The sequence below is a fragment of the Haplochromis burtoni genome, unplaced genomic scaffold, assembly GCF_018398535.1.
Source record: "Haplochromis burtoni strain Fernald_Lab_line unplaced genomic scaffold, NCSU_Asbu1 Contig_67, whole genome shotgun sequence".
Classification (NCBI taxonomy): Eukaryota; Metazoa; Chordata; class Actinopteri; order Cichliformes; family Cichlidae; genus Haplochromis; species Haplochromis burtoni.
The window spans coordinates 44,557-66,264 of NW_024582428.1; the positions used below are offsets into that span (position 1 = coordinate 44,557).

General features: G+C 39.4%; 1 protein-coding gene across 9 annotated transcripts in view; it reads left to right on the top strand.

The window, feature by feature from the left end:
* The window catches only part of LOC102300534 (striated muscle preferentially expressed protein kinase), a 61,683-nt gene that overhangs the window by 5,380 nt on the left and 34,595 nt on the right, over nt 1–21,708 (top strand). For 2 of the 9 annotated variants that reach the window (XM_042221430.1, XM_042221431.1), the window contains exon 3: nt 20,112–20,210. In XM_042221430.1, the coding sequence (XP_042077364.1) occupies nt 20,112–20,210 (99 nt within the window). Of the gene's footprint in view, nt 1–5,958; nt 6,347–12,962; nt 13,916–18,244; nt 18,288–19,012; nt 19,210–20,111; nt 20,211–21,708 lie in introns of those variants that run through there. The other 7 variants (XM_042221434.1, XM_014338428.2, XM_042221433.1 and 4 more) reach the window with 7 other exon arrangements.

Consider the following 21,708-nt stretch of genomic DNA (forward strand, 5'->3'; position numbering starts at 1 on the left):
AGGTGAGTGTTTAAGTTTGGAACAATTACACTGCAGTCTGTGAATACTACGAATTTAAGAAGTGGCTATTGTTACGGTTAATTTTTCGGCTATTCTGTTTTTTTATTTGATAACGTTTTTTGCTGAAATGCTAGCTCAACAGAAACACCTCGCTATCATTTTCGGCTGAAACTTACGTCCTAGTTGATCTGTAAGCTTGGAGAACAACAAAGTTAGTGAAGTAACGTAAAATTCTTTGTATTTAATTTAGGAGCAGCTAAAAAGAGAGATGCTTCAGCGACTACTGCATAAAGTTTCCCAGGTCATGCACAGACAACCCCTCGATGTGGACTATTTGCAGTTTGTTATCGACCATGAGATGGTCCTTTTAAGATCTATGTCCGATCAGGTTGAGATCCCTCAAAGTATTATAAATGCTCTGATAGAGCTGTCAACTGTGCTCAGTATGGAGGACGTCAATGAACAAACCCCCTCTCAGATGTCAGTGTCAGAAGGAAAGCTGGGACGTCCAAATTACAATGTATCGCCTGTACAGCTCCAGATACTGACAGAAATGTTCTTATCAATAAACAATAAATGTAAGTATATAGGGCTTGACATTATGCTTTGAATTCTGGTATGTGGGAGCCATGTTAATTGTGTAAGAAATATAAATAAAACATAGTAACAAACAGTACATCAGAGAAACAGCCAATTTAGAAGAGGGAAGGTAAAAACAACATATTAAAATTCCCAAAAGTATGCTGCATATGAATACGTGAACGAGGGAAGCCTGGAATTTGTATGTGGACAAAAATCTGCATTATGTACAGGTTGGATCTATATGAAACAGCCAATAATGAGCACATAGACAGAAGAAAAACTTCTTGCCACCGCAGTTTGCTCTCTCTCTCTGTTACGTAATAAATTGTAAACTCCTTTGGTAATGCCTTTATTACTTAATTATTTTTATTATTATTATTATTATCATTTATTGTTATTTACTTAAACATGACACATAGTTTAGGGAAGATTTTGCAGCTGCACATTACTTGGGGGGAAAAAAGGCCTTCTGAAAAAAATCTCTTACTTCTTGCTTTATAACATACTATTATTGCTTTTTATCTATAACTCACGCATATGTATATTGTAGGAAAACCGTGAAAATTTGACACGTTTTTCCTTCGTGATAATTTGTAGCATAGCAAAGGCGTACATTATTGAGTAATAACAAATCAAATGATTGATTTGATTAGATTTAAGCATCAAGACAGAGAATGACCAGCACACTGTTTGACGAAACAAGGATTCCTCCTGAGGAGCAGGCTAAAGTGGCTGGGGAGAGGGTAGTCTGGGTCTATTTACTGAAGCGGAGCCCGGAACCAGATAATGGATGGATGAGAGTCTTGCAACATTGCCGTAGCGCAGGTGATGAAGACTGCATCCCAAGCCCAATTAGTTATGGAGTTTTTTAAAATGTTTTCCATATTTTTGGGGAAGGATCAAATTGTTAATATTACTTTACCTTTCGAAGTAAGTTTTAGCAGAAAATGATAATGAGGCGTTTCAGTTGAGCTAGCATTTCAGCAAAAAAAGTTATAAAATAAAAAAACAGAATAGCCGAAAAATTAACCGTAACAATAGCCACTTCTTAAATTCGTAGTATTCACAGACTGCAGTGTAATTGTTCCAAACTTAAACACTCACCTGATTGTTCGCGCCATCAGTGCTGTTGGAAGACGACGCCATCGTTCACTGAGGGACAAGTTAACAGCAGCCCCCACCCGATACAATGCGCGCTACTTTGAGAGCATGGGAAATGACCACTTCTCACGTAGTGGCTGGGAAAACGTCTCATAATTGATCGTAATTTGTACACATTACTGCTTGAAAGAGCTTTAGTAACTGAGTTTTAGCAGTTACGCATGACATGTTTTCTAAACATTATCAAATAATACAGTGCAGGAGGTGTTTGATAAATTATGTTCATTCCCAGGTTTCCTGAAGGCAACATGAAAAATGGACCATCTTGAGCCTGCAGCGTTCTGCTGTCACTCATGATTCCCCGCCCCTCTCTGTGTAGCCACGCCCACCAGGCCAAAACAGGGCCAAAACTCTAAAACAAAAAAAGAGAGATCAAAAAGAAAAAAAAAAAATTGAAGCTGAGAGAAAAATCCGAACCTGAAGAATTTTTTTTTGTACATTAATTTAAAAGATCTGAATCTGAAAAAATTTAATCTGAGACTGAATAGATTTTTTAAAAATAATAATAATGAAAAGAAGATTACTGAAAAATTTCAAATAAAGTTTACTCAGAGAAATAATACAAATATTCAAAACGTTTGATTTTATTTTAAATCCAAATCTTTCTTTTTCAAAGTTCACTCTAAAAATGTGACTTTTGCTTTCAGTTTACATATTTTCGATTTCAAATTTTTCTTTTAACTACACAAACATTATGGCCCTAATTTAACTCCATACTGGAGAAGGAACATACTACCAGATTGTACACTAAAAAAAGGATTATTCATAATTTAGAGTAAAATACAACAAAAATATGTAAAACAAAAGGTTTATTTATTCAAATATTCAATCATTAAAGAAAACATGCTTGATATAAAGTGAATGCATATCATGAAATTTACCGTTTTATATTGTACTTACATAAAAAAAATTACATGAAAATCTTACATATTATCAAATTACATCGTTTTCTGTGGGGTTACTAAAGTATTCTGATTCCGACCACTTAAAACCAACATTTTGGGCACAAATGTTACATTAAACTTCACATGAATCCAAGTCTTTCAGTGCCTTTAGTAGACAGTCAGAGCACTGGACCTAATTTTCCAAGCTTATCTCTGTGATGTTTAGTAGGTTTGAACACTCACAGCCAGTTTGCATCATCACTTTGAGTGCTTTGTGTGGCTTGCAGTGCGATCATTGTATTGCTGGGAACATTTCGTCACAGTCTCGGTGCCCTGTCCTGTCTACAAATTTGACTGCTGAGCTCACATGTCAGCAACTCTCACACTATGAGCTGGCACGTACGGTCCAGCTGGTGCACTGTATCACTCAGCTCCTCTGCACTCTCTGTCTCTCTCTTCTGGTTTTGATCTATCACAGCTACCTACCTCTTTATTTATTTCTCCTCTAATATCTTTATCTTATTCTCCCTCTGCTCATTTTGGACTGATTGAAAATTATCCTCAACATTAAGCCGTGCATAGTTTCTCAGTTTGTTTGCTTTTTTTCTCCTTATGCACAGAGCAATACACTTAACACCTTAAATCAGACTTAAATCACTAAAATAAAGAACTAAGTTGGATGTGACTGTCGTGGGGCACAACAGTCACGTGGACCTCTCTTGCTTTTTCCTATTTTCTGAAACATACTTCATATACACTGCTGGCATGTTCAGATTATTAAACATGGCCAAATATTCAAATAATAAGCTCATGGGCAAATAATCGCTAAGAGTCAAAAGCTCAGGCTGCTCTAAATATTCACTTTCAGGCTTCTTTTTTAAACTCTGGTGTAGTGGTTAAAACATTTGCTTGGCAAACGAAAGGCTGCTGGTTCAATTCCAGCCAGAGATGGGGTTACATCAGGAAGGGCGTAAAACTCAGCCTGCCAAATTGAACCTGTGTAGCTACATGTGGCGACCTCTTGTGGCAAGGAAATCGCTGAAGGTAGCTTTCTGTCTATGTGATAACAAAGACAGCATAAATTCGATTTAGAGGACATAATGATATACTTGCACATGTCAAACGGGACCTAAATTGGACAAAAGAGGCTTTGTTTCTCTTTTTTTCTTGCTACTTACGTGAAAACCAGCAATTCACTGTTGCCTCTCTATTTTTATCCATCCTGTAGGTTTTATTTTCTTATCTTCCTGACCACTGCCTCCCTCTTACATCTCCCCTCTTCTCACTCTCCTTGTGGTTATTTATGGCCCGGTATGTGCCGTGCCGGCCAGAGGGCTCGTGCTCTAGTGATGTGTGGATACCGTCGGCCCCCTTCTCTGATTGCACCAGCAGACATCACAGATAATTATAGCTTCGCCACGGTCAAGACGCAGCACTGTCACACTCAATCACGCTCAGCTTGATGAATAAAGAGAAAAGGAGGGTGCGCTGGGATTGGACGGGCTTAGTGTATACTTGCCCATGTGGGAACAGTCACTGCGTGTTCTGGCTGCTTTTGAGCATCACTCAGTGAGTCAGACACTCAGGTCTGTCACTTTAAGATATCATCCTGAGCGATCAGACCAACCAGAAACCAGAGCGGTCCAGTGTCACGAGCCCACACTGCTTTATTAATGTCACCTTCTGTCGTACAGCATTAATGTAACGTCACACATGATAAGGCTGGATTAGCAGTTTGATGAAACAGCAGGAAATGGCAAATTGACCATCATTTGTTTTTTTATTAAGCTACTTTTACAGTAAATTATTGTAAAAACTGTGATACAGTGGTGTGAGTGAACATGTCAGGCACGACTTGCAGTTACTGATAAGGTAACATTTGAAAAGTTCTTTAGAAAAAGGCACCCAAGCTTAGGTAAGGACATAAAGGACATCCAGAGACATCTAAGGGTTCATAACACATAACACAGCTACAACTTTGCTTTAATCTTTGTTTTTTTCTTGCTCTGGCTGCAATATTATTCTCAGACGTTCAGTTTACATTTAAGGTGGAACTTGATAAATCCTGTTGACAATGACTTCCAAGTTTTATTTGCAAAGCTGCCAAATACAAGCCAAAGATGGGAAAAGCAGGCAGTTAAATAATTTCTGCATTGAGGGTAATATTTGCTTTGTTTTTACACGGGTGATGTCTGTTTTATACATATTCTTACTCTCTCAAGAGCTTCACAATTTAATCTGTCTCACAGGGAGTTTAAAAATTTGAGGTACTTGAAAGACGCAATCAGTAAATTTATCCACAGAATATTACTGACATCCAGCGACGATGGACAAAAGACTTGCTAACAATGCAAAGTGGGCAAATCCCGAGATAGGTTTTTCTCCACTTTGAGACGAACAGTTGAAGTCATTATCAATGAGGGCTAATGCTACTGTTGGCTGACATACGACAAGCTAGGAATACATTACAAGGTTATCTAGGTAACTAAAACCTGGAATGTCATCTAGCAGTGTACACTAACATAAAGAAAGAATGTATACTATCAACATGGGCTAATAAGTAAATCAGAAGAGCCCAAGATGCCATAGATGATGACCGAACAACAAAGACATGTTGTCTATACAGCCAGGTGAAAAATCATCGGCTCAGTCACACACGGTGATTTAAACAATTTCTTTCTGGATGCAGATGATCAGTTAAAATGTTTGAAAGATGTACAAAGTGGAGCTCCAACCAATATAAAAGCCAGTCACGGTGGTATGGAAGGTATAGTCATAGAAGGTTCAGTCCTGCTGTACAAGACTAACAATAACACCGTGATCAGGTTTGTTATTCTTATTCAGGAAACAGCAATGTCACTGAATTCCACAGTCACTCATATACTTGTGTTAATCTTTCCATCCGGCCACAGAGTTCAGTTTAAACTTCATCTTTAAGTGGGACAAGGCTACAGTGTTATAAAAACCTCTAGCATCAAGGTTCATGAGCACATAGCTGTCTGAAATAGGGCCGCCACTCTTCGGCAATCCTCCCCGTAACTGTCTCATTGTCCCATAATGCATGAGGTGTTATACTATATCATTAATGGTGCATTACAACATATCTGCCATGCACTAGAGTTTCAAAACTGCCCGTGGTCCAAACAGAGCGACTCACAGAGGACAGGAAAGGTCGTTCTGTGTTGCCGTGTGTTTAATCTCCTGCTATAACCAAGGGTGGGCAAGTGCTGTGAAAGGGGGTGCAGAGGGAAAGTACAACTGTAGGGGGTGAACTATGCAGGACTTGAAATAGACCACTGAAGTTGGCAGTCAACGTTAGGACTTCAGGGGGTACAGGGAGAGGGGTATGGGCTGAACATGACAAAGTTTGGAGGTTTAGCAGCTATCTTAAGGTGGTGCATCGTTGCAGGACCACTTCCCCATTTCATGCTAGAGAAGAAGCCATTTTGAGGCATCTTTATAAGAAAAAGACGATTCTGAGAAATGAAGGCCTTTTGGAAAAATTTGGGAAGTTCCTATGTTCTCAGCAAGGTTTTAATAGAAAAGAGCTTGTGCTGGAAGAAATTATTTTGGGCAGGAGTAGCCATCTGGTTGGGTTTTTAAAGGATTTTACAAGAGAAAAACACGAGCCATGTCCAGGAAGGAGCTACTCGATGCACGAAAAGCTTTGAGGAGCTTTAGGGAAGGTGTGAGTGGGCCGAGAAGCAAGAAACAAAGAGGTGAGTGGGAGATGGCATCAACACAAACGATGTACTACGACCAAAAAAAAATCTTATTTTTGTGGTGCTGAAGTAAGAGAATGATCATATTATTGCAGGGAGTTATAGTGTGCATACTCAACTAAGTGGAACAGCTGTAATGGAAATGAAAACAAGGCAATACACTTGAGGCCGCTATTGTTCCTGCTTAATTGGATTCAGTGTGTCTCTGTTGTGTCTTTGAAGGATAATGGTTTGTACTGCAGGCTTTACTTCAAGGTACACCAATCCTGTTTTGTGAAATTATTAATATAGCAGTTGCCTATAAACTGATTTTCTTTGAATTTTAACTGGTTTAGATTTGATGTCAAAAAGCACAAATTAAAATTGGACTCACAGAATGATCACCAGCTAAATCTGAGCATTTCCTGTTGCTTTTAAAGGTTTCTGTGCATATACAGTCTTATACAGGATTAACATGAACATGGAATTACCTGAAATGTATGTTTTAAGTCAGCACTTTTATGGAAATCTTACCTATGTGCTTTTAGTTGTTGTTGATGTTAAGTTTGTGGGCAAACATTAAACCTAATGTCTCATTGTCTAACTCAATGCCTCGGTAGCCATATACAGCATGGCATTCGACCCGGACCTGGATTAAACTGCCATACTGGAGCAGAAATAATCTGTCGCTCCTTGATGATTTCACATTCTCTAAACATTTTGTTCAAGTGGATTAAGGATGTGGGACAATTAATTAGTTTCTCTGGTCTCACGAGGCAGCTGAGGCAATATGTGAGGGTAAAGCTTGCGCTGTTTAGCCTCTGGTCTGGCGAATGCTGTGTTCCAGCCTGCTGGTACACAGTCATTCACAGTAACCCTCAGGGATTTGGTCAGGATTAGGTGGTAGGATCAGGTTTCACTGTGACTGTCAACGCTGGCCACTGTCATTTGGGATTTCCAAAGTACCTCACAAACTGAACTGAATCATCATCCTGTAGCTCCTGAAGGTTTTTTGTTTGTTTATCTGGCAGCATATAAAGATCTCTTGTGAGAATTCTTCATAATTTTGCAGGCTTCACACATTACTTTCAACATTTACTGTGAGACTTTAAGTCTGGTCTGCTGGCAGTTTCATATATCAAATCTTAAAAAAAAAAACAACAACCAGCAAATGTCAACAATCTTGGGCTCGGTGAATAAGACGCCCTTTGGAGAATTTTGAAATGCAATAAGTCTCTTCTTCATATATCATCTGTCCATAGCAAGATTACCCCCCCCTCCCAAAAAAACAAACAAAACAGAACTCACATTTTTACTTTAGACTCATAAAAACCTCTAAATTAAACAATAAATACCTGCCTTGTAACACCGAGCCTGCAAACATGGGTGTTACTGAACCTCGACCAATATAGATGCAACATAAATAAAGCATAACAAATTCTACAGCTATTTCCGCTACGGCAGTACCACGCAACCTCTTTGTTGCTATGCTTGGCAACCTTTAAAAAATGATGTAGTTTGCATTTTGTAATAGTATCCAACATTGGAAACTCCAGGATAGAAAGGATGAGTATTAGCACTGTTTGTAACAAGTTTCAGTCAGCATATGGAATAGAAAAAGGACCTTGTTTTTTGTTTTGTTTTTTACACATATTTAATGATTGAACAATGGCGTACACTCAAAATTTCACGAGCTTTTTTCTTTTTGCTGATCTCAGAAGAGATCAGCAAGTGGTTCATTGTTTGAAAAGCTTGAGGAAAAATTTTTTATTTTTGTTGTCTATTGTCCATTGTTTTGTTTTTTTCAATCTTACAACATTTTTCAAAGAAAAGTAGATGAACATTTTATGGGATTAGGATAACTAGACAAAATTTTAAAGTGGGCCTGTTATGCTTAACCTTATTGTATCAAGTCCTATGAAAATTAACGTTTCTGCAAGACCCCACGATCCAGTGGCTTGTAGAACCACTTTTAATGGCAATAAGTTGAAGTAATTGTGTACTGTATGACTTTATCAGTCTCTTGCATTTTAATTTGCAGGCATTCATTTATCCATTGCTGTCTTAAGGTCTCATCACAGCATTTCAATCAGGTTGAGGTTTGGACTTTGACTTGGCCATCGCAGCACCTTGATTTTTCTTTTTTTCTTTTAGTAATTCTATTGCAGATTTGATGCTGTGCTTGGGATCATTGTCCTGCTTCATGACCCAATTTCAGCCAAAATTAAGCTGTAGGACAGATTTCCTCACATTTGACTCTAGAATACTTTGTTATACAAAGGAGTGCGTGGTCTGCTCAGTGACTGCAAGGTGCTCAAGTCCCGTGGCTGCAAAACAAGCCCAAATCATCACCCCTCCACCATTATGCTTCATAGTTGGTATGAGGTGCTTGTGCTAATCTGCTGGGTTTGGTTTTGTGCATTATGACGATTATAACATCTCTACTTAGGTCTTGTCTGTCCAAAGGACATTGTTTCATAAGTCTGGTGGTTTGTTCAGATGCAACTTTGCAAATTGAGGCTGTGCTTAGATGTTATTTGAAGGGAGAAAAGGCTTTCTCCTGGTAAACCTTCCAGACACGACATACCTGTTCAGTGTTTTTCCAATTGTGATGTCATGAATGTTAACATTTAACATGATAACTGGGGCCTGTACAGTCTGAGACTGGCTCTGTTGCAATTTTTTCTGAGGACCTGAGGGTGAATTTGCTAGGACATCGAATGAGGTAAAGATTTTGGCATTGTATTAACACACACCTGAAAGCCTAGCAAACTCCCAAAACCTCTCACTTCACACAGTTTGGTAATCAGCTAATCAAGTGCATTTGCTTATATTACCATCTTAATTCCTATGGAGCAGTAAGCGTGTACTTAAGTATACACAGGATTGCGTAGGGCTCTGTGAAAACGTTTTTTCCCCCCACATTCCCATATACAGTTTAAATAGACTGAACATGGATGAAGTTTTTAAAAATGAGGTCAGTTACCTTTGCTTTGTGAGGGCCAACCAATCAGGAGCAAGGCTTCTTAAAGGGAGGGGGAAGGCAAGATTCCAAGAAATAAGAAGTCTTTTTCGACTGTGAATTTGAAAAAGATTAAGCTGGAAAAGGCAGAGATTGGTTTATCAATACAATAAATAATCAACAGATCTTTTGCTGTTGGGTCAGCTGAATTTGCTTAACAAACCTGGTTAAAAATGAAGATCCGGTCTGCTGAGGAAAACAGAAATGGTGTGATCACAGTGTAGTCTAACAGCAGCAGAATCTGTTTTCAGTTGCAGGGAGATTATGCCAGCCTTGCTGCTGATAAAGCTGTATGCCTGGAAGGCATCCATCAAGTCTTCTCCACAGAATGCAGCCTCTGTCACAAAATCAATGGGTTTCCGTGAAGTCTGCTTTCTCTCCTGTTGCTTTAAGCTAATTAAACTGTACCATGCTACAAATTGCACCTGTCCGAAGTCTTTTTAATGCTCATTCACGGTTTGCTATCTCTCCGTGCATGTTGACATTGCAAGAAAACAAATTTTGCACTGAGTTGATTCAGCTGAGACGTTTATATCTGATTTTCAGGAGAAAATATGAGCCCATTTGGTTTTCACAGATGTGTCTGAAACATATCAGAGGCCACTAATAAGGATCCTGTCTATGTATGCTGAAGGTCTGAGCAGTGCATCGAACAGTGATGTTGCCTGAAGCTTCAAAGAAACCAGATTCAAAGTAAGATAGATAGCATGCACCAATCATATCTAATTATCCGTTCTTAATGGCTGACAGTGTATGATATCCCAGCCAGAGATTGGTTGCAGCTGCCTCGTTGTGGCTTTTAGTGAGTATAAAAAAAACACCTCATGAGTTTCTTCCTAGCAGCTCTGCCACCGTATCTAGATTTTCATTGGATGATGGTCATGGGAACTTGTGTTTTGATGGGCTTATTGATCTGGGGGGCGTTTGAACTGTTACTTGGGGGTGTATCCCATATCACGCATAAAGCATTGGTATCGATTGCTTCGCTTTCTCTGTTGGACTGAATGCCTCTGGCCACTGGTGATGGATGGAGGAGGAAGCGAGGCGAGCGAGGGTGAATAGAGGGAGGTTTGTTAAAATAACAATGGGAAACTGCAATCCGTTGCATCTGGGCTTGCGTTTTAGTGAAAACCTAGTTTGGGATGATTTGAGGAGAAGAATATATCTTTCACAGCTGGGTGACAGTCATCGGATAAATGCATCGAGAGGGAAAAAGCTAATAACTAGAATTAAAACCCACGTTCAGAGAGCGGCCCAACTGGAGTCAATATCACATATTCATTGTGTGTTTGCACGTCCACAAGCAGTAACACGCCTAACTTAACAACGCTAAAAAACATGTTATTTAGCAAAGCACGTCAGCAGGGATAGAAAAGGTGTGCTGATATGTGGATGCTGACTATGGGTGGTTAGAGGGAAAAAAAAGATCTGTGTCTGCCTGTTATTATTTTTAGATCCATGTGATAGAGGAGGGAGTACAGAAACATCTGAAAGAACAATTAATTCAATCCAGAAAAAGAGGTTTAATGGAGGAGGTGGTTGGACGGTTGGTGCAATAGTATTGTGACCTTTTCTTAAAAAAAAAAAAGACATCCTGGAGGGGAGTGTTTCATAATATTCTCTTTGTCTGATTTGCAGAAGCCTCTAGAAGAAAAAGAATTTCATCAATAGTCATTTAGAGCGGTAATAACAAGAGAAATGTTGAAGAAAGAGCTTTAATACATTTAACTGTTCCAAATTTTAAAAGACAATTTGTCACTAAGCAACAGAGTTGTGTGGTGGTTAGCATTGTCACCTCAAAGCAAAACAGGCCAGGGCCTTTCTGTGTGTTTGGTGATTGTAATTTGGGGCCATAGCAGTAGTAGAGGGCCTAGTTGGATAAGCGAATGGACTAGTACATAACACTTTTGGGTGACTACTTGCCTCATTCATCCAATCACACACACTCACAAAGATACTTTGACACGCAGACTGGAGTAGCTGGGGATTGAACCACTGATTTTACAATGAGTAAGATAAGATAAGATTATATGTTTTACAGCTTGCAACTCTAATGTCTCATCTCACCACTCTCAACAACTTAATTTCCAGGTGCACAAAGTTGGCTTTTTAACAGAAAAATCTATAATGGACTGACATGATGGCAGACAGATAAAGTTTGTGACCCTAACTCTAGTGGAAAATGCAGAGCACTTAGGAATGAAGCAGATAGACTTTATTTAGGAGTTGATAAAGACCAGTGAACCTAAAAGGAAACCAACAATGTTTTAAATCTCTCTACGACGATATCTGCAAACAGTATGCAAAATATTTGCATCTCTGTCAAAAGGGAGCTCCAGCGTAGGATCAAACTCAAAACATATTAAGAAAGATATGCAAATACACACAATAAACATGACTAGTGGCCTGCTAAGAAAAACATCCACGTTCCTTATGTTGCTTGAACAATTGAACAATACATGTGAGTGCGGTCATATGCAAAGTGAATATGTTGTTTTTCCCCAAATCCTCAGTAGATCAAAAAGCAACCATTTGAGGGAGCATGGATGGTAACTGTAATGGTGATTCAGAGACTCTGCACTTGTAGCAAAATGCTGAGATGTGTGGCAAACTAAATAAGTATGTGGCTAAACTGAGGAGATGACGCGCATGTAAAGTAGACCCCCGTAATAAGGTAGACAAGCAGCTTCCACAAGTTTTTTTTCTTGGAGTTAAAAAGTAAAGAAAGAATTAGTCTCAATGTAAAAATCTGTCTTCACTTTAATGTTCCTAATATTAAAGAAAACCTTGCTACTATCAATGGACTTACAAGTGAATGTAAAAATCTCCTATTAAACCCTAAAAACTCTGTGGGTGAGCCATGGACAAGACTTGTGGATGACTGGTAGTTTTTGGTTTCCATTTGTAGGCTGTTTATAAAGGAATGGAATTTTGTTTCCATGGAGGGAATAATCACAGTAAAAAGTAAAAGAGGGAGTAACACTTGCTATGCAGTAATTTTTTGTTTGATTTTTAAATTCAGTTTTTAAAAAGCACATTGAACATGTAAAGTCATGGTACAATAATCCCACAATACTGAAAAAAGAATAAGAATGGGAATAAGAATAAGAACAAGAATGGGGACAATAACAAAAATAGCAATAAAAATAAGAAAAAGAATAAGAATGGGAATTAGCATACGAATAAGAATGGGAATGAGAATAAGAATGGGAACAAAATAATAACAGGAAAAAAAATCAGAACAAGAATAATAATAATAATAGGAATACAAATAAGAACAAGAATCAGAATGCGAGCTAGCATAAGAATAAGAATAGGAACAATAATAATAATAAGAGAACTAGAAAAGGAATAAGAACAAGAATGGGAACAAAATTAAAAAAAATAGGAACAACAATAAGAATAAGAACAGGAATAAGAATAAATATATGTATCAGCAATTAACAATTTTATTTTGTTGCACATTTAATTAGAGTTTATATCTCTGGATTTTAGACAACAACCACATCACTATGGGAACTTGCAATCAACGCTCTGCAGTGTTTGTTTGTTTGTTTTTTTAAATTTTGGTTGTTTATTTGACTAAATTATTTATTCAATAATGGGGACACTTTTATGTTTTCCTCAAACTATGGCTGCTGTTTGTTGTGTATTGACCTCTAATGCATTTAGGGTAGTGCATTTGCTCTTCTACTCCATATTACCCTCAGATGCTTGAGGTCTAGACGCTATCACTGGTTAAAGGTAACCGACATGAAATAGAGATAAATATTTGATGGCTTGTGGGTTTTTCTGAGAGGCTGCGACCTTCCTTCCAGAGGATGGCAAAAAGGAGAATAAACTGGGAGAGGCTGTAAGGATGGTGGTAAAGATTTGGTTTCCCTCATGAATCTTTTCCCCATCTGTCCCTCATTCTTCCACCCCCAACCCCGGTTTTCTCTTTATCTTTTCCCCTCTCGTTCATCTCTAACTGACTCATTTGCATCAGCCTTGCTCTTTCTCATCTCCAAGTCCTCCGACTCAGAGAAAAGTCAACACGCTTTGCCAAAGCTTCTCATTTTTCCACCTCCTCCTCCTGTTATTCTCCACTCTCATCACTGCAATCAAGCCCAACGCACCCCTTATGCTCAGACTTACAACCCCCACCTCCCCTTGTTGTGAGTGTGCTTTCTCTCTTTCTCTCTCTCTCGATTGAGGGGCGTGGGGGGAGTTTAGACAAACCAGCTGAGAATTGCCCCCTCTAAAGGCAGCCTCTACGTCAGACAGGGATGCTGTTCACATCAGCGGATACACACTCAGACACAAAGACACCTGGCTCTGGCTTATTTGCATCCTCCAGCTTTCTCTCTCGCTGCCTTTCTCCCCGTCTTGTTGCCAGACTGGAGAGTAAACACGCCCACGCACAAAAAGGCAGCTGAATCCCGCTCTGAATCCTGATTTTTATGTTGTTGTTGATGCCACACCCTGGGCTTTTTCGGGTGGCCGGGATGTTTTCGTGAGCTCATGCCACAGGTAATCTTGAACACTTGAAGATGAAGAAAATCTGGTCCAAGAAGAGATTTCAGGTGAGTTTGCTTCTTTACGGAAGAATGTCCACAGTGGTGCTTTTATGAAGCACTAGTCACGATGCTTTTCTTTTAGATTTGTAGGTTTTTAAACATATTAGGATGACATGCCACACCCTTTACCTGATAAGGATGCACATTTGTTGATTTGCCAAAGGCAAATGACTTTAAAATACACATCAGGAATTAGGATTAAGACGTTTTTAAATTAATACAATGAGATCAACTTCAATACTGTAGGGAAAATGCTACAGGAACTAAATTATTAAATGTAATGCTTGCTGTTTTTTGCATTTGTGTTTGATATCTGTTGAAAAATTAGGGATGAATCCCGACAATCGAACAGAGAAAGTCAGCCTGGGGAAAATGTAATTTACCTTCCTGAATACATTCAAAATGATTTCTGAAGACACTCATCCTGAAAATCTAAAAAGGCAACATCCATTTTCACACCCTCAAGTCCAAATGCACTCCCTCTGTTACAGTGTGCACATTGTTTGTCATGAAATATTAATGTTGCTCGGGTGATCGAGACAGATTTGTTATACAATAAGAAATTCGTATGACAGGTTTCACAAATTCGGGGCAGATGAAAAGTGTGTCAGTAGGCTACACTCCATGGAGACATGAGAATCAGGGCAGCTACTCACAATGGCTACAAAGTGAGCGACGCACAATACGAAGCTGATTTCTGACGGTCCCTTTGCCTCTTTTGAATCCTACATCCATATCAAAAACTCTTGAGACCTGTTCTTTCGCTTGCCACCAGCAGATTTGTCGGAATAATGCTGGAAGGATTTAGATTATACCCACAGAATATGTTTTTGAAGTCTTTGCCAAATCCAAATTTTCCAAAGGACGCAGTTTGTGGCTGGGTTTTGCTGATATGAACGCCTTGGGGGCATAACAATGGAGATCATGACAACGATGGAAGCTTCTAGGGCAATCTGTCAAACAGCGGTTACCACCAGGCAACTGTTAATCAATTTGCCTGACACAAAAACATCAACCAATAGCAAGTGAGCGGGGAATGTGGCGGGCAGGGGTGGGGGGTGGGGGAAAAGTGTGAAATGAGTCACTTCACTTTGCACTTTTCCTATTTCTGCTTTCAAGCCGCTGCAGAGCCGTGAGTCATTCTGAGGAGTGCTCCTCTGTGATGATTGACAGACTGTCCAGGATGCAGGTTCACCAGCTGCTTTAACAGCACCGACACTCAAGATTTGTCACATATTCTCATATTAAGTAGATCTCTTGATTTTACAGTTGTATCATTTATCAATTTGAAAAATATCACATTTCCTTGTGATAGTGACCTGTTGCGGCCTTTAAGAAGTTGTAAAGCATGTAGCAAGTCAGATGTAAAGCTTACCTAGCCACTGAAGTGATTATGTAATGAAGAAAGAAAGAATAAAACAAATAAAATAAGCACAATAATCTACTAGGCCTAGTTTGCGTAGAAAATATTTATTTTCAACCATATACAGATTTTTCCTTTTTTTGACTTTATTCTGTACCTCTATACAGAATTTCAACTTTGAGTTTCATTCCCTTTTTTAATGACTTTCAATCACCTCTCACCATCTTTATCAGCATATCTGGACAACTGAACTTCAAGAGAACAAGAGGCTAGCAAAACTGACTGACTTATGGCCCCATTCATTAAAAATGTCCTAAATTTATAGTTGAACGTAGTCTTTAAGAAAAGTTTTGTTTATTAAGGACCTAAAAATACTATTTGTTATTCACCATTTGCTTGACTAAAGATATCTCTATGTCTGCCTACTGTAGATCACAATTTTCTCTTAGTCAGGAATTGCCATGTTGTTTACAAGTTGTTTAGCAACAGCTTCTCCTCAAACATGAGTGCAAGACTGGAGAGGGTTGACTATCATTTCAGCTACATAGAAGGCCCTGTGAAATCACTGTATCTAGGCAGGATTCTCACTTACAGGCGTTGAGTCATATTCTAGTAGATTGGGAGTGGGCCATTGTTTTTCCCAGTGGGCCATAAGAAACTGAGACTTTTGTGGAGAGCCGTGCCAATAAACTGAACTCAATTCTGCTCAATAACAATTTTATCTCCTTATAAGCTTTTGGTGCAGCCCTCCACAACAGTCCCAGTTTCTTATGTTTGCCCCCGGAAAGATTAATTGCCCACCCCTACTGCAGGTGACGTTCATGTCCTTTGAGACAATACACATCCCACACATCACTTAATTATTCTAGACTTTGCACAGAAATGATTTCATTAGTGAAGAAACAACTTCACTGCTCAAAAAATGTACCTATAATTTATAATGACAGTTTCTTACAGCGCAGATATCCCACTGTATCCCACTGTGTTTTTTTTCTTTATATTTACAGGCAATGTCATAATGAAGCAAGGGCAAAGAGATCATGTTAAGGAATGCCACAATATCAGATTTTCACCCCACAATTATCATGTCCAAAACATACAGGCACTACATTTACTCTTCTTGGGTGCGAGAGGCTTCAAGTGTTTTTCTCCAGCATAATGGTAGCCACAAAGTGTAGCAACTAGCTAGCTAGTTAGCTCCTACCCTAGCTATTGCAGTAGTCAGCTAGCTAGCATGATGTCATTTTCTTTTTTGCTTCCTTTTATAGCAATTAAGGTGCCATACGTCTATAATTCAGTGATATCACTACTTCATTTTTCAAACATCAAGGTTATCGTGAGTGCTGGTAGCTATATTGTGATATCGTGAGCTAGAATATTTTCCACAGCAGATATTTTGGCTCACCACTGTAGGAAAAGAGTAATGAATAACCTTAGTTCCTGGAACTTGAAGTCTATTAATTTTCAATTAGTCCAAGCATGAAAAACACCCGGAAGTAGTGATGTTCGATTCGTGAACGAATCGTTCAATACTCGAGAATCACTTTACTGACTCGTGAATCATGATTCACAAGCCCAACTGACTCACTGACTCATCCCTGTTGCTGTTAGCAAACTAATTCCATTAGTAGAAATACATCTAGCTTATAATTAAAATTGTGGGGGGGGAAACAACAGCCAGTTTCGTAACAAAAGCATTTCTGCCCTGAACTGGAAGAAAAAACCCTGAGTAGAAGCTCACATCAAGAAAATAGCTCCTCGGTTCAGAGTAGCATCGCGCTGCTAACATGCTAACAACACATTTGAGCTACTCACCCCCTCCCTTCCTGTGCTGAATCAAAGAGTGAACGAATCACTCAGGACTCACTAACCCCCTCCCTCCTGTGCTGAATCAAAGAGCGAGCGAACGAATCACTCACTCACTCACTCACCCCCTCCCTCCTGGCTCACAGCTTCTTCTTCTTCTTGGTTGGCAACCAATGTTAAGGCGCATTACCGCCCCCTGGCTCACAGCGCAGTGGACATTTAGATGAGAAAATATATATTTGACACACTTAAGGAAAATACTAATAAAATACAAATAAACAAAATAAATGTTTATTAAGCAATTTTGATAGGAAATTGCTTAATTTTAGAAATGTTTTTTCTCTTTTTTTTCTCTATGAAATTAAAATAGTTTTTTGTTTTTTTTTAATCATTCATCTTAGCAGTGGGATTTACATGAAAAGGGAAACAAATTAAGTTTGAGTGAAAATGTAAAATTTTTGCACTCTCTGGTCAACTGACTCAGTGAATCAAATGACTCAAAAAATCCGATTCACTTTGGTGAGTGACTCATTAACACTCGATTCAGTAAAAAGAATCAAATTTACCATCACTACCCGGAAGCCAAGGGGAGGCTCAGAAGGATGTGTGTAAATAAAAAGCAGATGTAATTACAGCTATTAGTTACACTTGTGCTTTTCCTCAGACGACGAGGCAAAAGGTCTGCTGTGGAAAACGCCTATTTATAGTACATGCCCCATTTTTGAATGTCTGTGATGAAATTACAATTGGAAAGCGCTAAATACAACTGGAAACATCCACCATGACTAAACTCACTTAATTTGACCACAAAGCTTTCAAAGCATTTTTGTGTCCAGATGATTCCCCAACAAGGACCTGAGAGGAAGATCAATATGCTAAACAAATTAAGTATCAGTAGGGCTTTTTGACTTTTTAGCGAAGCGCAATAGCAGTGAAGTATGAACGCAAATTGGCTTGACAGTACCGGAGATGCACGATAGACACAGGTGAAAACTGTGATCTGATGCCTGAAGTGCATGGTTTTATTAAGGATGAGCGGTTTCATTAAGGACCAAAGTATTTTTCCGTAAATGGGAATCTATGCAATTTTGTTTTTCTGTGTTAAATAGAGTGTTTGGCTGCCTTCACTGTTGAATAATGCATTTTACTCTTGTATCTTATTTCAGAGAACTGGGCATTCCACACGGACATTTGGCAGATTTACCCATGGTGTGTTGTCAGTATGAGCTTTACACCAGTTCTATTCTACCGTAGTCTCTTCCGTTATTATATTTAATTCATTTATTTATTGTTTTGGTTTTAAAAAATGTAAATTTGAGCCATTTCTCTCTTTTTTTGCCTGATCCCATTTCTTTTGTCACCATTTTAGCTTTCAATGGCATGCGCTTCACTTGGAACAACTCTTATATACATAAAAGCTGTTTTTTTACGTATGTTTTAAAAACACCTGTATTGCTTCTGTGTATGTTCTACTGCTCGACTCCAGCAAGAAAGTGGGGCTCATTCTTGTACATCCACCCCCACAAAGCAATATCGCTGCAGCATAAAAATCCTGTGTAAATTTGATGGCTTGAGGTATAATATTTGGCAATATTTGTGTAATGTAAGCTGTTCCAGTCACATTACTATTCAGGCTATACACTTCAAAATATATTTTGTTGTAATTACATCACTGAGTTGATTTAACTTGCCTGGCGTGCGAGCTATTTAACTTCATTTGATACAGCTGGGTGGATCTACATACCCACACCTGTAAAAAAAACACACACACATACACACACTAGCAGTGCAATAGGTTAATTGTGCTTCTTCATGTTACACTGGCTTTCTTATTGTTAGGCAGAGCTTCTGGAATTATCTAATAAGGATGTGACTTGATGTGAGGCGCAATGAGGTGCAACCTATTTTGTGGTTGTCGTCCTCCTCCTTCGCAGGCTCTCTAACCAGTAAACATATCTGTCAGCCACCCAGCAGTTTGGCTGGTGATTTTAGACTCTAATGGGTACGAAGAGGATTGGTCGTGTGGGTGAGAGAGATGCTGGTTTCCATAGTAACGGTGCTCTCCCGTCTGCCCTCTCTTGCTGCCACTATGGAAGCGAAGTTTTCCGCTCCTGCCGAAAGCAAAGCTATGGTAAACCCGCCTGTCATCCTCTCTCCTTTGTTTTTATTTATTTGATTTGTTTCTGTCGCTGACCTCATCTGATGTAATGTGATCTCAGCAACGGAGATGTGGTTTCAGGCTCCTTACTTTGACCCTGAGTGTCTGTGTGTGTGTGTCTGTTTGCCTCTGTGCTGCATCTTTTGTCCTCAACATCTAGGCCGAGCTTTGTCAATCAGCGATCTGCGATCCTCTGTTTGCATCGTGTTTATCGTCGTCGCACCCTGTTGTTTTTGTGTCCTTTCCGTTTTTGAATGTTCCCCATAAAACTGAGAACCAAGTCAGATGCTTATCCCACGTCTTCTTTTTGTAAATTATGCACTCAGAGTTCAGCTTTCACTTGTATTATATACAAACCATATTTATTTACTGATTGTAGTTGTCCTCTTTTGTGAAAACAGTCATGCATGCATGAGTTCAAGTCAAATAACAGCGTTGAGTAAAATTTAAGATTTTGCTCTTCTTCCTTACATATAGATTCCTCTTGAGCTTCAAGCTGACTCAAAGCTGAGTGAAGAGCATATTTACATACCCCTCCCCTGCATGCATTTTTATAAGCCACAGCTGGCTTCATGTCTGCAACGCTTCAGCAGGCAGACAGCAATGGTATGGGTGGGGGGGGGGGGGGGGGGGGGGGGGGGGGGGGGGTGGGGGGGGAGGAACAGACGAGGAAGGGGAGGGGGGGCTCTTCGCAGCTCTTTTCAGTGACCCATCAAAACGTCTGCTGCTAAGCAAATGTGAAAAGTCATTTTCTACCTGCGCTCTCTTGTTGTTTCCAGCCTCCTCTTCCCGCCCTCCACCTCAGCTCCTCTTTGCTGGATTTCCACCTTCTCCTCCCGTCTCATCTCATAGTGTTTTCCTTCTCTTTGTTTCAGACTCTGAGACCACAGAGGATGAGACCACAGAACCTCAGATGGAAACCAAAGAAGGGCCCGGGAGGCACCATGATAAGGCTGGCCGGAAAGGACCTTCAGGTATTTTATTTAAACTCCTTTTTTTTCTTTTTTTAAAGCTTATGTAAGTTTGTGGTTTCGAGGCTTCGTTTTTCTTTTTTGAAGTCATATTTTCTAGCTGCAAGCTTGCACTACTTAAAGAAAATATTCTGCAGCTCTTTGTCCAAAATGATATTTAGCCCGATTTACAGCTCCACCAACATCTCTGCCAAAAACACACTTGTATAAAATTATGATAGATAGATTTAATGGAGGCTGTTATCATGCCGGCCCAAGACGTGCGCTGGATGAAATCCGATATGGCAGAAGGCATTAATCCCTCATGGTGTGATGCAACAGTGTGACACACTGCCCTAGTTTCAAGCAGGGAACCTGTCTCAGGTCTGGAGCTCTCTGTGTGGCTCCACAGGGGAACGTGCTGTCCAACAAAAATGGGACTATTTCTGCTGGATAAATGAGGCTGAAACAAATGCATGCTGTGCCAATTAAAATGTAAATGTACATCGTTAAGTTTAAATAGAGGTGCGTTAATGAACAGAGATCAGGTGGAACAGTCCAGTGGGTTGGTGAATGTTATGGTATACTCACCTAAAAATGAGGTGCTGCATGAGATTTCTTTCTTTCACAGTTTGCCGTGCTGGTGTAGAGCTTCAACAGCTCAAATAATCAGTGAATTTACTGGCTGGTTGATCATCTTCCAGCTTCTCCAGTGGGAGGATTTGCTTTGCTTTTCTCTCTAAATTGAGGATTTTTGCAGTTTGGACTACTGGTTGGACAGAAAAAGACACGGGAAGCCATTTCTTGGATAACACAGATTTGGGAAATTGTAAATTATTGATAGTCTAAGACCTACTATTGTTGTTTTTTTTTAAATGAAGGTATCATATCTATTATAATGCCACCCAGAAGTTTGCGGTTTGTGAGCTCTCCCTTCTAGTATTATGGCCATTACTGTTTTGGTCTTTTGGAGGAGAAATGAACACATTTGAACAAGAACCAAAAGCTGCACAAGTGCATCACACAGATACAGATACATGGTATTTAGATTTCAGATAGTACACAAACACACTAAGACTACTGCACAGACTTCTTAGAGGAGCTGTTAGTGGACGTAACTTTACAGCAAGTCAAAGCACAACTTTAAACTTTGATAAAATTTAAATGGTGGAGTTATCCAAAGATGTGTGGCCGTCATAGAAGGGGAAATTAGTCGTAGAAACTGAAGCTGGGCATTTTAACATGGGGGATTGACCTGCAGGGGGAGCCAGCCTCAAGTGGCTTTTTGAGTAGCTGTGCACTGCGCAAAAGATTTGAGGCAACCTACACTGACGGTACTTTCCTGTGCTCATAATTCCATCGACTTTAACGAACCCCCCTATAATGACAGAGCGTCCACCGTGCTTTACACATGGCTGCAGACACCTACGCATTCAACAATTTGGACCAAAAATTTCAAATTTTGATTTGTCACTCCTGTTGCCAATGTACACTCTGGTTCTTCCCTTGAGCTAGGTACCAT